This window comes from Mirounga angustirostris, unplaced genomic scaffold (assembly GCF_029215605.1).
Source record: "Mirounga angustirostris isolate CCGP_5_RB_7025 unplaced genomic scaffold, mMirAng1.0.hap1 SCAF_6, whole genome shotgun sequence".
NCBI classification, from domain to species: domain Eukaryota; kingdom Metazoa; phylum Chordata; class Mammalia; order Carnivora; family Phocidae; genus Mirounga; species Mirounga angustirostris.
The window spans coordinates 86,214,381-86,228,003 of record NW_026991714.1 but is presented as its reverse complement, the minus strand read 5'-3'; the positions used below and the strand labels follow the sequence as shown (position 1 = coordinate 86,228,003).

The 13,623-nt window shown below is 56.5% G+C and overlaps 1 protein-coding gene across 1 annotated transcript; it reads right to left on the bottom strand.

Annotated features, from left to right (window-relative positions):
- Nucleotides 1-1,052: 1,052 nt before the first annotated feature.
- On the bottom strand, nucleotides 1,053-13,076 carry AGT (angiotensinogen). Its single transcript, XM_045877846.2, has 5 exons — nucleotides 12,964-13,076; nucleotides 7,934-8,785; nucleotides 4,295-4,562; nucleotides 2,561-2,705; nucleotides 1,053-1,791 (listed from the first exon to the last, which is right to left on the bottom strand). The coding sequence occupies exons 2-5, from the start codon at nucleotides 8,760-8,762 to the stop codon at nucleotides 1,612-1,614; spliced, it is 1,422 nt and encodes a 473-aa protein (XP_045733802.1). The 5' UTR covers nucleotides 8,763-8,785; nucleotides 12,964-13,076; the 3' UTR covers nucleotides 1,053-1,611.
- Nucleotides 13,077-13,623: the final 547 nt, after the last annotated feature.

The following is a 13,623-nucleotide window of genomic DNA, read 5'->3' as shown; positions in this document are numbered from 1 at the left end:
AAGGATTTCCCACAGTGGCACAGAAGGGCAGGGAGGCCCAGAGAGGGGAAGTCACCCGCTCTGGGTCACAGTAAGTGTTGGACGTGGGCTTCCAGCTCAGCCGGTCCATCTCTGGAACGCATGCTCCTAGGCACCCACCATGCCCCCTCTCATGTGTGGCCCAGCTGTCCCCTGGGCCTCGGAACAGGGAGGTGTATGCCGGACCAGCCGGGTGCTTGGTTACGTGAGGGGGACACTGAGGTTCGGAGGGCATCGCGGGCCTGCCTCTCGTCCGCACAGCACGCTCGATCCCCTCTGGACTGTGGGCAGCATAGTTGTCGTTAAGCGGAACACGGACGCTTCTGCTCACACCACTGACATCGCATACGGGAAAGACCTGGCTCAACCTGGAAACCGTCATCCCCACTCTCACCCCCGGACGCTTGCCTGGCTGCCGCGCGCCCCTGGGCCCTTGTCGGTGGGCACCGTAATCCGTAGCCTGCCTAGTAATTTCAGCGTCTGCAGAGGGAGCCAGAGAAGGTGCTTTCTGTATGTCAGGGAACATCTTCACTGTCATCAGCAACAGTGATCTGACCCTGTGTCCCCGGAAAGGAAGAAGTGACCGTCGGCCCCCTTCCTTCCTGGCTGCATGTAGGGGCATGGGGCCTCCCCCACGCACCCCCCTGCCGCTTAGGGATGGAAGCGTCCAGAAGCAAACTTCTCCAAATGATGGCTAAGTAGCAACCCACACCTTCCCTGGAAATTCCACCCAAAATACAGCTCAAAGCCCTAGAAAGGACTTGGTGTGTATGGTCCGTCAGCTAAATGGCAGGTTTTTGTTTTGCTGCTAAGTGAAAGAATTTTTCTTTTCAAGATTTTATTTATTTGTTTGTTTGTTTGTTTTATTTATTTATTGACAGAGTGCATACAAGAGAGAACAGGAGTGGGGGGAGGGGCTGAGCAGGGAACCTGACTCGGGGCTTGATCCCAGGACCCTGGGATCATGACCTGAGCCAAAGGCAGATGCTCAACCAACTGAGCCACCCGGGCGCCCCAAGAATTTTTCTTTTTTGTTTATTGTTGCAAGACATTTATTAATAACACAAGGGATAATCAGCCATGGTATTACATTCTAACATAAATTCAGATGCTTGTGTTTTTCAAAGATCACGGGATCCTGGGAAAGAAGACCGGGAAACCAACAAAGGCTAAGGCATCGTGGGGACGGCAGCTCGTCCGCTCACATTCCCTAGCCAAACGTGCACCCAGGGCAGTGAAAACTGTGTAATTGTAAAACCCAATTTCTGTTCTCTGATAAAAAGGAAACACTTTTTGGTTTCACGGACCAGTTGGTCTGTTCAGACTTTTTCCTGAACAGTTGTCCTGTGCTAAACTCCGGTTTTTGGCCCCTCCCCACCCCACATGGCCCAAGATAAACCTAAGAACCCAGGAGGCCTTCTGCCCGCAGGTTCTGCTGCTCGTTAGATGGGAGGACAACGGCTTCTTTCCAGCTCCAAGCTGACTCACTGGGAGGCAGAGTGGAAGACGGGTGACAAATCGACACTGCTGTGGGCTCCTGCCTGCTCACGGTGACAAGTGCGTCTCGGTGGCGGGCCAGGCCTCACACCGCGCTCAGGGGTTGGCCACACGGCCCAGGAAGTGGAGGGCCGTGGAGTCTTGCTCGTAAATGGCAAACAGGAACGGGCGGTTCAGGGTCACCTCCAAGGCCTCGGGCCCATCCGGCTGTGGGGCAGACTCTGTGGGTTGCTCTCCCTCGTCTGCTTTTAGTTCCAAAAGGATGCTATTTAGCACCTGCAAAGCAGCAAGCATTGGGGCGGCTCCCGAAGGCCCTCGGGGCCCAGGGAGACAGTGCACGACAGCGGTTTCTCCAGCCTGCCCGCACCATGCATGCCCCTCAGTGTAGACGACCCCCACTTGGCCCAACTCACATGATAGCTCCTCCCAAAGAGTCCCTCCAACCCACCGGTCTCCACTTCCCACCTTGCCATCCAGGGAAGCACCCTGGGCCCCTCGGCTGTGCACCAGTGCTTGGTTCATCCTACTAATTTAGCAAGAGGGCTCACGCCCCGCAGCAGTGATCTCCGAGGTCAGAACTGTGAAGGGCCCCCCTCTGCCCAGTACCCAGCACAGTGCCCAGTGCATCCAGGCCCCCCGGCTGCAGGGATGCCTCATTCCACGTGGCAGAGGGACCATCTGCCTACTGCTGAGTGTTCCCTGAAGCAGGCAACTCTCTGGCACCGGGCACTTGCTCTGCTCTCACGGCCTGAGTCCTGACCCTGCTGTGGGATCTGGGAAGGACCCCGAGGCTAGGCCAGGCTGGGCAGAGCTAAGGACACATGGTGAGGAAGGGTTTGCAGCTCTCCACCTGTCCCCGGAAAGCTCCAGAAAGTTCTGGTCACTTCTTTCCCACCCCGGGTGCACACTCACCTAGCCATGCTCTCCTCCCCTCCTCCACTGCCTGCCTCCCAGAAGCTCCCTCCGTGTCCCTCCGGTCTACACCTCCCACCCTGTGAACACACGGGCTCTACTCGGGCCCAGACAGACACCGCCAGCACGGTACCTTTCCGAGTCTGAGACTGTCATCACTGATTTTGCCCAGGTTCGCCTCAGCACCCAGCAGGGTGGGCAGCTTGGCCTGAGCAAGCAGGTCCTGCAGGTCATAGGAGGCTCGCAGTGTCAGCTGGGGCATGGTCAGGCGGATGGCTCTGCGGGGATGACGCACACTTAGGAGGGCCTGGGTGGCTCCCCCTCTGAGGCCCTGGGGCCCCCTCACCCAGCTAGGCTGTCTCGGGAAAAGTTCGTCAGCAACGAAATACAACAAAAAACTTTCATGTCCTTGGAAGTACTGTGAGAAGGATGTACCTTTAAAGCAGCGCTTTCTGGGGGTTTGACAATGAATTGTTGCCTGTTCTTCATTCTACTCTGGTTTTCAGTTGGCTGCATTGAAGCTGTATTACCTGGATAATTGTAAACTACTCTTCTCTGAAATAATGCATCGTGTCTTACTAGCCACCTTTCAATGGTGTTCTTGACATAGAAACCCCCATGGAGGGGAGAGCGATGGGAGGAATGTCCTGTCACTCTCCGTGCCGGCCATGTTGCTTACACCAACTCAGTTGACCTTCCTGTAGGACCTCTGCCTTCCTTTGGCTTCCTGAGAGCCCGTGGATGTTTCCAGTGACATGCCAAACCTTCACGAGAGTTACAGTACACCCACGTCCATAGCAGCATTATTCACAATAGCCAAAAGGTGGAAGTGACCCAAGTGTCCATTGATGGATGACTGGATAAACAGAACATGTCTGTCCACACAATGGAATATTAGCCTTAAGAGGAAGGAAATCCCGACCCATGCTGCTGCATGGATGAACCCTGAGGACGTCACGCTAAGCGAAGTAAGCCCATCACAGTTCAGTCATCTGAGGTCCTAGAACAGACGGGTTCACAGAGCCCGGAGGTGGAACGGCCGCGGCCAGGGGCTGGGGGAGGGGGAACTGGGGTTTGTGTTTCCATTTGGGAAGATGAAAATGATCTGGAGACGGATGGTGGCGAGGGACGCACACAGCGTGGGTATGCTCCATGCCACTGAACTGTGCGCTTACAGATGGTTCGTGTGGTAAACTTGATGTTAGGTGTTTACCGTCAGCGCAACAAAAACTGATTTAAAAAGGAGCGTTGCCCTCAGGAGGCCAGTGGGCCCCTGAGTGCTGGTCTCGGAGCAGGTTTCCGGACCCCACTGCTCTGGGCCGCGGATGCGGGTCAGGTGTAGCGCCCCAGTGGAGGGGAACGGCTTTCTTCCCGCCAGAGTTGGAAAGCCCCTCCCCCAGGCGTCTCAAGGGGGTGCAAACCCTTCCGGAAAGCCACTCCCCAACAAACTCTTGGAATGCAGCTGATCGTGGGGCGGGGGGGGAGGACGGGGGTGGGGGGTGGCATCAAAAAGTCCCCCACCCCCACGGCAGATTGAAATGCAGTCCCCCAAAACCAGTGGGTAAGCCCAAGCGCAAGGCAAGCACGCTCCCCACTCCTTTGCCTCTCCTGGGCCCAGAAAGAGACCATACCTGCAGAGCTAGGTCAGCGGATGGTTGGAGGGATGATGCATGAACTCACCGGCCTTCTGCTCAGGAACAGCAGGGCCACCCGGCCCCTCCCCGTCCTGTGCCCGGGGCTCAGCCAACACCGGCCCATCTGCCCACCCCACGTGCCCTTCCGCCCTGGGCAGAAGGATGGGCCCAGCCCCCCCACATCCCAGGGGGAGCAGCCCCAGAGGTGCCAGGTGGTGTCCCGGGAGCCGTACCGGGGAGACAGGTTCTTCACCCACGTCAGGAAGTTGTGCTGGAAGGTGAGCGCCTCCACCTTCTGCAGGCCCGAGGCGTCGTGGGGCTGGACCAGCAGCAGGTAGACATTCTTGCTGAGGGCCACACGGGTCATGGAGAGGTTGTTCTGGGCGTCGCTCCAGTGCTGGAAGGTGCCCATGCCTGAGAGCATGGGGACCGACACCGAGGTGGCATTGTCCACCCAGAAGTCCTGCAGCCCCGCCAGCAGGGAGAATCCCTTCAGCTTTCCTGGAGACCCAGAGAGGAGAGCAGGAGGGATGGGTCAGCCGAGGCAGGGGCAGGCGGGTGGGCTGTGGGCTGGGGACACCACGGACAGAGCTGAAGCCCAGCCTGTGCCCCGGCCTCCTCTCGGCACACCCCAGGCTGCTGGGCCAGCGCTCTGCCAGCCCGACCCACGACCCCAAGGGCCGGCCAAGTCTTCCTCCTGCAGCATCCAACCGTTTGAGTTCACGACGGCGACACCAGCTATTGAAGACATTTTCCACACCACCTGTCACTGTAAGGCCCACAGAGGAAACCAGGGCCTTAGGGAACTTAGGCCACTACGAACTGACCGGGTAAACTCACCCCAGATCTGTCCTGGCCCAAAGCCTGTGGTCCGCCACGCTCACTGGCTTCTTTTCAAATAACTTAATTTTTTTTTTTTTTAGAGAAGTCAGGCTCACAGTGAACTTTAGAGGAAGGCATAGGGTTTTCCCGTTTACCCACCGCCCCCCCCACACACAGCCCCCCGCACGTCGACACCCCCACCGGAGTGGAACACCTGTTAACACTGATGACCCTATGTGGACACATCATTGTCCCCCAGAGTCCAGGGTTGACATTAGGGCCCACTCTCGGGGCCGTACGATCCATGGGGCTGGACAGACATGCGGTGACGTGTGTCCACCATCACAGTGTCACCCAGAGCAGCCTCATGGCCCTACGCAGCCTCGGGGCGTACCCACTTCTCAACTGTGAGCAGGGCCAGCTGCAAGGGCCGTCTCCCCTTCTCGTGTCGGGACGCAGGGCTGAGCACGCATGTCCTGCAATGCGGCCTCCACGTCTCAGGCCTCTGTGCTGCCCGGGACAGACATATGACCTGGTGTGACCGGCCGCTCCGTGCGAGCTTGCCCTGGGCCCTGCGGGGAGGGGAGCCCTGTCTGGTGCCCTCCCTCCTGGGGCTGCGCAGGGGCTGGCTCTGCCATCACGGGAGGAGGGGCGGACGCCTGCTCGAGGCCCTGTCCCTGGGGGCCTCTCCCTGACTGTAGCCCCTGGCACAGCCCCCACCCACCCCGCACTGTGCTCTTCTCAGTCACCTTGAGATCTCAGTCACCCATGTTGGGGCTATTTCTGGGAGGATGAGGTGAAGGGCCGTCTGTCACAGAGTAGCCCCTGGGTGCCGGCTGGCTGGGGGCCTGAGTAGAGGCCCGTTAAAGAGCCGGGGCTCCCTTTTCCTGGAGCAGAAGTCTCTAAGGTGGCGGGGCGGGGGCTGGAGGGACAGGTGCCGGGGAGGGGGCTGGACAGGCTGCTTTCCCCGGGCCTGGGTCTGAGAAGGGACTGGTGGACCCAGCGTCCTCTTGCTCTTTGACACTCAGAGACTGTGGGGAGACAGGAGTAAGAAGCCTCAGGGTCCTTCCTGCCCGGCTCCCCGGGGGGCCCTCAGTGCTGGCCCATCAGGCCTGGCCGGGGACTTGTTCATTTAGGGGAAGAAAGGTCTGCATCTCTTCCCACCAGAACAGAAAGACGTGAGAATCTGAAAGAGGTGTCTGTCCTGTCCTATCTGCTCAGCTGAAAAGCACAGCATACCATCCTCACCCGGAGGCTAAGTAAATCTCTCAAGGTTAAGTCAACTGGTGTTGTGGAATCTGCCAGAGCCAGCGCCAGCTCGGGATGACTGCACCGCCTGGGCAAAGGGCGCCCTGCTGCTCAGGGGCTCCCAGTGCCGGAGTCTCTGCCAGCCAGGAACATCCAGCTGTGCACTGAGGTCGTGGTAATAGAACATCACTACCAAAGGGGAACTTAGAGCTCCCCAGACAGCCTGCGGCTTCATAAGCGGGCACGCGGTGGAGGGCAGGGAGGGGCGGTGCATCTCTGTTTGATGGAAACTGAGGCACAGAAAGGTCAGGGAGCAAGATCAGAGGGTGAGGCATGGTGGGGCTGGCCGAGTGTCCAGGCCCCTGTGACTCTCTAGCTTTCCTTTTTGGGGGGCAGGACTTTCTCAGTGAGCTCTCCTCCTGGGGCTCCTCTTAGGAACGGCGGGCTGAGCCCATGAGTCCCCTCTGTCCTCCACAGGGGGCGGCCACCCTCCTCTGGAGGGCACCTGTGCTGGACTCTGTTCTTGGGTCTCGCATCTTCCTCCTGCACCCAAAACAGGCAGGAGGTCCTCCACCGTGGCAGTTCACAGACTTCCAGGATATTTTCAGAGTAAGAAAGTAGTCATTGTCTATTAAACCTCCCTGTCTCTGGTTTCATCTCTGGGCTGTGGGCTCACTTGGTTCGCAAACGCACCCTCCCCAGCCCACCCATCGGTTTGCAGAGCCTCTACCTTAGTATGTGTTCCCAGGACAGCGTGCCTGTTGCGTCACCTTCCGGGGACCCTCCCTGCCTCCAAGGCACACAGTCCCGGCTGCCTGGATGCCCTCTGACCAGAACACTTTGCCTGCTCCGCCGCCCACTGCCCTTCCAAAATCTGGCCCGACCCATCTTTCGGGCTCTGCCTTCCACGGGCCACATCCACTCCGAGCTCTGGCCAGACAGAGCTGCCCTTGCTCTGGTTTCTGGCCCTCAGCTCACCAGGCTTTGCTCACACGTTTGTTCTTCCGCAGCCCCGCTCCCCTCGCCTGCCCCCAGGCCTCTGTCCTCTCCCCAGTGACCCTCTCTCCTCCCAGTGCTTGGCACCACCAGAGTGCCTTCCCAGGGCGATTTTACCTAGAGCTCTGTAGCTGGGGGCATTTGCCTGTGGGATCTATCTATCTCCCGTCTTGAACTTGAATAGGCAACCTGGGGTCGGGACCTGTGCATCCCTCCTCCCCGGCCCCTCTGGGACGCCCAGCTCAGGGGCATGCACATAATAAATGGTCAGCGATTAGTTGTTGAATGAGCGAACTATCTTTGCAGGGATTTGGGGGTGGGTAGGGGTAATGACCCTCCCAACATGAAAGTGGTGTAAGCAAACAAACTGGTTATTTCTGCTGGGACATTGAGCTTCTCCAGAGAAAAGAACCCTCCCTCCTGAGCATGGAGCTGGGCCACAGGGCCGGGAGGTGTGGGTTTGGATCCCAAGACCCCGACTTGTGGCTGTGCCATCATGAGGAAGTCACTGTGTTTTTTTCTAGAGGCAGGAGCACCAATTTACCACATCACAAGGGCATCAATGATCAGAGTACAAGGATGTCCTGTAGGAGCTACACATAGTAGAGCAGGAGGGGGTAGGCGGATACTCATCCAAGGAGCCCATTGGGCAGCTACTTCCGGCTCCTTGAGAGCGGCTCCCAGGTACTTCCTCATGTTCGCCAAGGCCCGGCCCTGCTGAGCTGAGTGCTGGACATTAAGTCCACAGGCACAGAGAATGTCACCCTCTGGCACCAGCCCAGCGGCACCCCCGGAGTTTGCCTTACCTTGGAAGTGGACGTAGGTGTTGAAAAGTAGGGTGCTGTCTGGGCTGACTCCTGACAGGGGTCTGTCCATTTTCCACCCTGTCACTGCCTGCGTGAACCTGTTGATCTTCTCTGCAGCAAGATCCGGGTCCGTGGACAAGTCCAGAGAGCGCGGGAGGGTGACCGGGGCAAAGAGAGCCAGGCCCTGCACAAAGGGCTGCTTCAGGCGCAGGCCCGGGGCTGTGAACAGGCCCAGCACCGTGGAGAGGAGCAGTGTGGACTGGCCGTCAGCGCCCCCCTGGGCGACCAGAAGGCCCTGGATGGTCTGCAGGGCGGAGAGGACCTTGTGGCCATCGAGCCGGGAGGTGCAGCCCTGGTCCTCCCCGGGGACGCCCAGGAACACCTGCAGTCTGCTGGCTGTGGGGTCCAGCGCGCCCAAGTAGAGAGAGGCCAGCGTGCCAAAGAGAGTCGTTGGGGACAGGACGGTCCCACCGGCCGTGCTCCAGGACTCGCTCAGCACCCTGTACATGTGGAAGCCCAAGAAGTTGAGCATCATCCCCACTTTCGCTGCCCGCATCCTGTCTTCCTCCTCCTGCTTCTCAGTGACCAGCACCAGACGCTCTCTAAGGGCCTGCTCGTCCACAGGGGACGTCTTGGCCTGAATCGGGACCGGCGTGAAGGTCGGGTCTTTGGGCATCTCCGTGTTGGATTTCTCCAGGTGCTCACAGCTGCTCTTGCTGTAGACGAGGAGGTGGAAGGGGTGTATGTACACCCGGTCCCCGGCGGCCAGGCAGGCCCAGGCCAGGACACAGAGGACGGTGGCCCCCAAGCTCACCCCGGCAGGAGCCATCTCTGACAGGGGCGCTCACTTCCCTGAAACATCAGGTCACGAAGGGCGACAGATTACCAAGTGAGTAAGTGCCCTCCAGCCAGACTTCCAGCTGTCCCAATATTCCCCGCGGTCATTTAATCCAGGAGAAATCTATCTGAGTCTACACATTTCGAAGAGAAGCAATAGAGTCAAAGCTCTGAGGAAAATATCTCTGTGATCCACACACAGCACACTGTTGCGGGCTGAGCTGGGCCTTTTGGGGGCTTATTTTGGGGTTGGTTTTGTTTTGTCTGATTTTTATAATGGGGGAATGTCTTGATATGAAGACATTGGTAGATTTTAAACAGAAATACAAAATTGTCCATTACGTCAGGTAAAAATGTACACAAATGTTTTCACAAAATATTGTAAGCGCTTCTCTTCAAGAATATGTGAATGGCTGATATTATTTTTTACCTTGTGCTAATCAGTGATATATGCTTTAGTCAATAATTATGCTCGGGTCATGATCTCAGGGTCCTGGGATCGAGCCTTGGGTCTGGCTCCCGGCTCGGCGGGGAGCCTGTTTCTCCCTCTCCACACACCTCCCACCCTGCTCGTGCTTGCTCTCTCTCTCTCAAATAAATAAATAAAACCTTTTTTTTTTTTAAGAGTAATATGGAAACATTTAATCTTATTTTAAAGGAACTTTAATTTTAAAACTTAAAAAAAAATTTCCCTTGTTGCCTTAAAGTTTTTAACTTCATATGCCCTAAATCCCACTACTTCAAAAGGTGCTATATTGGGAGACAGAGTCTTTAAAGAGGTAATTTAGGTTAAACGAGGTCATTGGGATGGGCTCTCGTCCAGTCTGACTGGTGTCCCTTTTAAAAGAGGAGATTAGGACACAGACACACACAGACGGAAGACCCTGGGAAGACAGAAGATGGCCATCTACAAGCCAAGGAGAGAGACCTCAGAAGAAGTCAAACCTGCTAACACCTTGATCTCGGACTTGCAGCCTATGTGTGACATGCAGGTTATCCCAGTACTTGTCACCTCCCGAATCATGAGAGGACAGATTTCTGTCGTTGGAGTAACCCAGTCTGTGGGACTTTGATAAGGCAGCCTGAGCAAACTTATGCAATCACATACCCCTGGCTGCGAGTTTTCCCCTAGAAAACCAGCCGTGGACCAGACCGCCAGTCTCCAGGAGGCCTCCTGGCCCCAGGGTAGGTGGGAAACCAGTTTGGAATACAAGACTAACACACACAGGGGTTTTTCCTATGTTATAAATTGGCCTGGCAAGAAAGATGGAACGTGTATATCAACCAGGAAATATACGTCTCATTTCCCAGACAAGGTGCCTAATTTAAGAATAGAGATATTATAACTGGGTAGTATGTGAGAGTTCCCAGAAGCCCCTGCCCATAGATTACCCAATCTAGTCCTTGCGCTGTTCAGGCAAGGAAGGAAGTGTTTCACCTCTTTGCAGACACAGGAGGGGGCGGTTCTGAGGCCTGAAGAAAAGTTCCCGAGCTCACACAGCAAGCATGTAACAGATGCAATTCAGACCTGCGTTTACTCTCACCGGTCAGTCCCAGCCCCGGTTCCCATTGGTCTCACCTGGGAAGCCTTAGAGACTGTGGAAGTCTGTCTCACCCCCAGAGATGTCAGTTAAAATGGCCCTGAGACGTGGCCTGGGAACGGATTTTTCAGCCTCCCCATGGCCTTACCAGACAGCTAGCTTTGAGCACCAGAGGCTCAGCCTAAAGCCCTGGTGTTTCCACCTGTCCCAATGCCCCAAACCAGCCAGCAACTATGTCTTACATGGTGGAGCCCCCATGGAGCTCAACACCAGCCCCACCAACACCTCTCACCAATAGCCAATGGCGTTGGTCTGTGTATCGATTTTTTTTAAAGCTTCCCAGGTGAGTCTGATGCCAGCCATGGAGTAGACCAATCCTCTGCCCTTGACATGGGTCTCTAGGGTTGGCAGGAGGATCTCCAGCACCCTTCTCTAGAGCCCTGTGATTCTGCTCCAGACATGAGGCACACAGAGTAGCCTGCGGTCCTGGAAGACAAGGTTCTTGGGCTGGCTCTGCTAACTTATTCCACTGTCTAACTCTTTGCAGTTGAGGGGGATCCATGTTCATTGTATGGGTTCATTTGGTTCCAATCATCTCCATGATATCTCCCTCATTTCTGGTGAAGACGTGGACCAACTTAGTTCTTCGTGCTCCCATCCTAATCCTCAGGCATCCCTGGAACTGAGGTATGTCTCCACTAACTCAAGGTCACCTTAACACCACTGTCTTTCCAGTACACGTTCGCATACCCAGTTATCCCCTTCTGCTGACACCTTGCACTCCTGTCCCGGGTCTGGTAACCTGCACCTGCTTTCAACTTAAAAGCATTGTGTGTTTAGTTCTGCTCTGGTCATCAAATACCAAAGGAACTTTGACTTCTGACCTCGGCCACCGCTTCGCCCTCCTCCCCGTGCATTTGACTCAAGCACTGTTCTCATGAGAAGCCACACGACATACAAAAATGGAACAGAAAGTTCTCCTTCCTGTCCAGACAGGCCTCTGTTGCCTGCTCATGCCAAAGCACACTGAGTTATCAGGGGAAACTTGCAGAAGCTGAGGGCTGGAGAAATCTTACAGTAACGGCACCCAGGCCCGGGCTGGGGCCATGCAGGTGAGGACAGCCCCCTCCCTGCTTTGCCAGTCCCGCGTGGCGCGGGCACCATCTGGGGTGAAGCAATTCCACGGTCACTGTCAGGGCAGAGACTGCTGTTGTTCTCAGCTGAGATCAGTGGCCTCTGGGCTGGCTGGTCCTAAGTCAGCACACAGCCAGGGCCCGAGAATAAATGGGGGCTCCAGGCACCTGTGGATCTGCCCTCCTCCACCAGCCCTGCTCAGTCTCTCTCTCCACCTCCCTGCTTCTCGGTGTCCCTACTCCTTGTGGTTCCATAGCTTCCCGAAATGGTAGATCGGCAGCCGACACTGTTCTAATGCCTGTATGGCCAGGCAGTGTTCCCGTGCTTTCCATGGACCGACTCGTCTCATCCTGCTAAGGCTTCCATGACACCCCATTTCACACTGCAACTGTCCCCACCACGCCTGCCACCCTGAACTCACTCACCCCGCTTTACTTCCTTTCACGACGGCACTGACCACCTTATGACCTTATAAATAATTAATTCTAACAGATTTATTTACGTTTAGTGTTCATTGCTGGTCTCTTCCCCCATGAAGGCAAACCTTGCGAGAGTGGGGTCCTTGCTCTGTTTTGTTCGCTGATATATATATCACATTTCCAGAAATGTTCCTGGGACATGGTAGGTACTTGATAAATAATTGTTAAGTGGATTAATTAATGCTGTTTTGCAGAGGAACAGAGGGGTTCCGTGACTTGCTCAAGGTCACGCAGCTAAGTGAGAGGCAGCACTAGGATTCAAACCCAGACCCCCTGATGCCATAGTCCACGCTTCAGCACCCATCTGTAGTGCCTCTTGAACAAATTAATAAGAATCTGTCTTTTTAGTTTCTCCTAAAGTTTAGAAAGCACTTTCACATTCTATTAGCTCTCTTAATTTACACCACAGTTGAGGAGCAAGGGAGGCCAGGCATTGCTATTTGTCCCATTTTATAGATGAGCAAACCAAGGCTCAGGGATACAAAGTGATGAGTTGAGGGCACCCAAACCTTGAACCCAGGACCGGAGGCAGCACTGCCTCAGGAGAGGTGCAGGAGACAGACGCAGGCCACCCTCACCTGAGCCTCTGTGGATGCAGCCCCGGGCTAACTGAGTCTGCTCCCCGACCCCCCTCCCGGCTCCGGCACCTGCACAACAAGCCTGACACTTCCTTCTGACCGGAAGAGACCCGTGGACTCTAGGCCACCGTGGCTCTGCTCCCGTACCGGCCCCTGAGGACCCAGCCCTGCTCAGAGGCAGCGGGAGGACCGGGCCACCCTGCCCTACTGCTGGGGAGGGGCAGTTCCTCCGCTAAGACCTGGGGTGGGCTGAGGGGGAGGACAGCCCATGAGAGGACATCCAGTGTGACAGGAGGGGAGAGACGTCTTCTGCGTCGTCTTCAGTACTGATTCCCCTGCAGTGCATGTCACCACTGACCCCTGGCTTCTGGCTCCCAGCAGATAACTCAGCTGCCCCGAGAGAGATGGGGAGGGGGCAGCGGCGGGGCAGGGGTGTGGATGGAGAGGGGCTCCCCACTTACCCTCTGTTCGAGTCCCCAAAACAAGAGCAGCCTCTTCCCCTGGCTGGGCCACCGAGGCCCTATTTATATCTGAGGGGTGGGGATGGAGCTGTTCCCAGACCGCTCTGTGCCCAAGCTGGGGAGGAGAGAAGTGACATCACTTGGCCCCGCCAGGGGGGTGGGGGCCTCAGGCAGCCAGGCCTGACCAAGGGACAGGCGCCAGAGCAACTCTCAGGCTGGGACTCCTTCCAGGAAGTCAGGGTGATCAATACACACTTTCAGTGCCGAACAGAATGAGCCGGTACGTGTCGAGTTACACATTTACCCGAGCTCACCTCACTGGGGCCGTGGTGACGGACACGGGGGCATCCCACGTAGGTGTGTGTAGGTGTGTGATGGGTCTCTGCCCTGAGGTGTGACAGCCACCCAGACCTTCTGACAGAGCCCTCTTGAGGTGTGCTTCTGAGAGTCCCCAAGAACATGCTTGAGTCCCCAGTGGGCAGGAGAAGGAGCAGTGGAGGGTGGCCCGGGGGGCGACTTCTGACCCCGCAGGCTTGACCGGCTCAATGGTTGTCCAAACAACCTTTAGGCACCTGCTCCATGAGAGGCCCTCTGACGGGCATGGGGAGAGACACACAACCAAGCAGAAGCACCTTCTAGAGACTCGTGATTTAGCTGGGG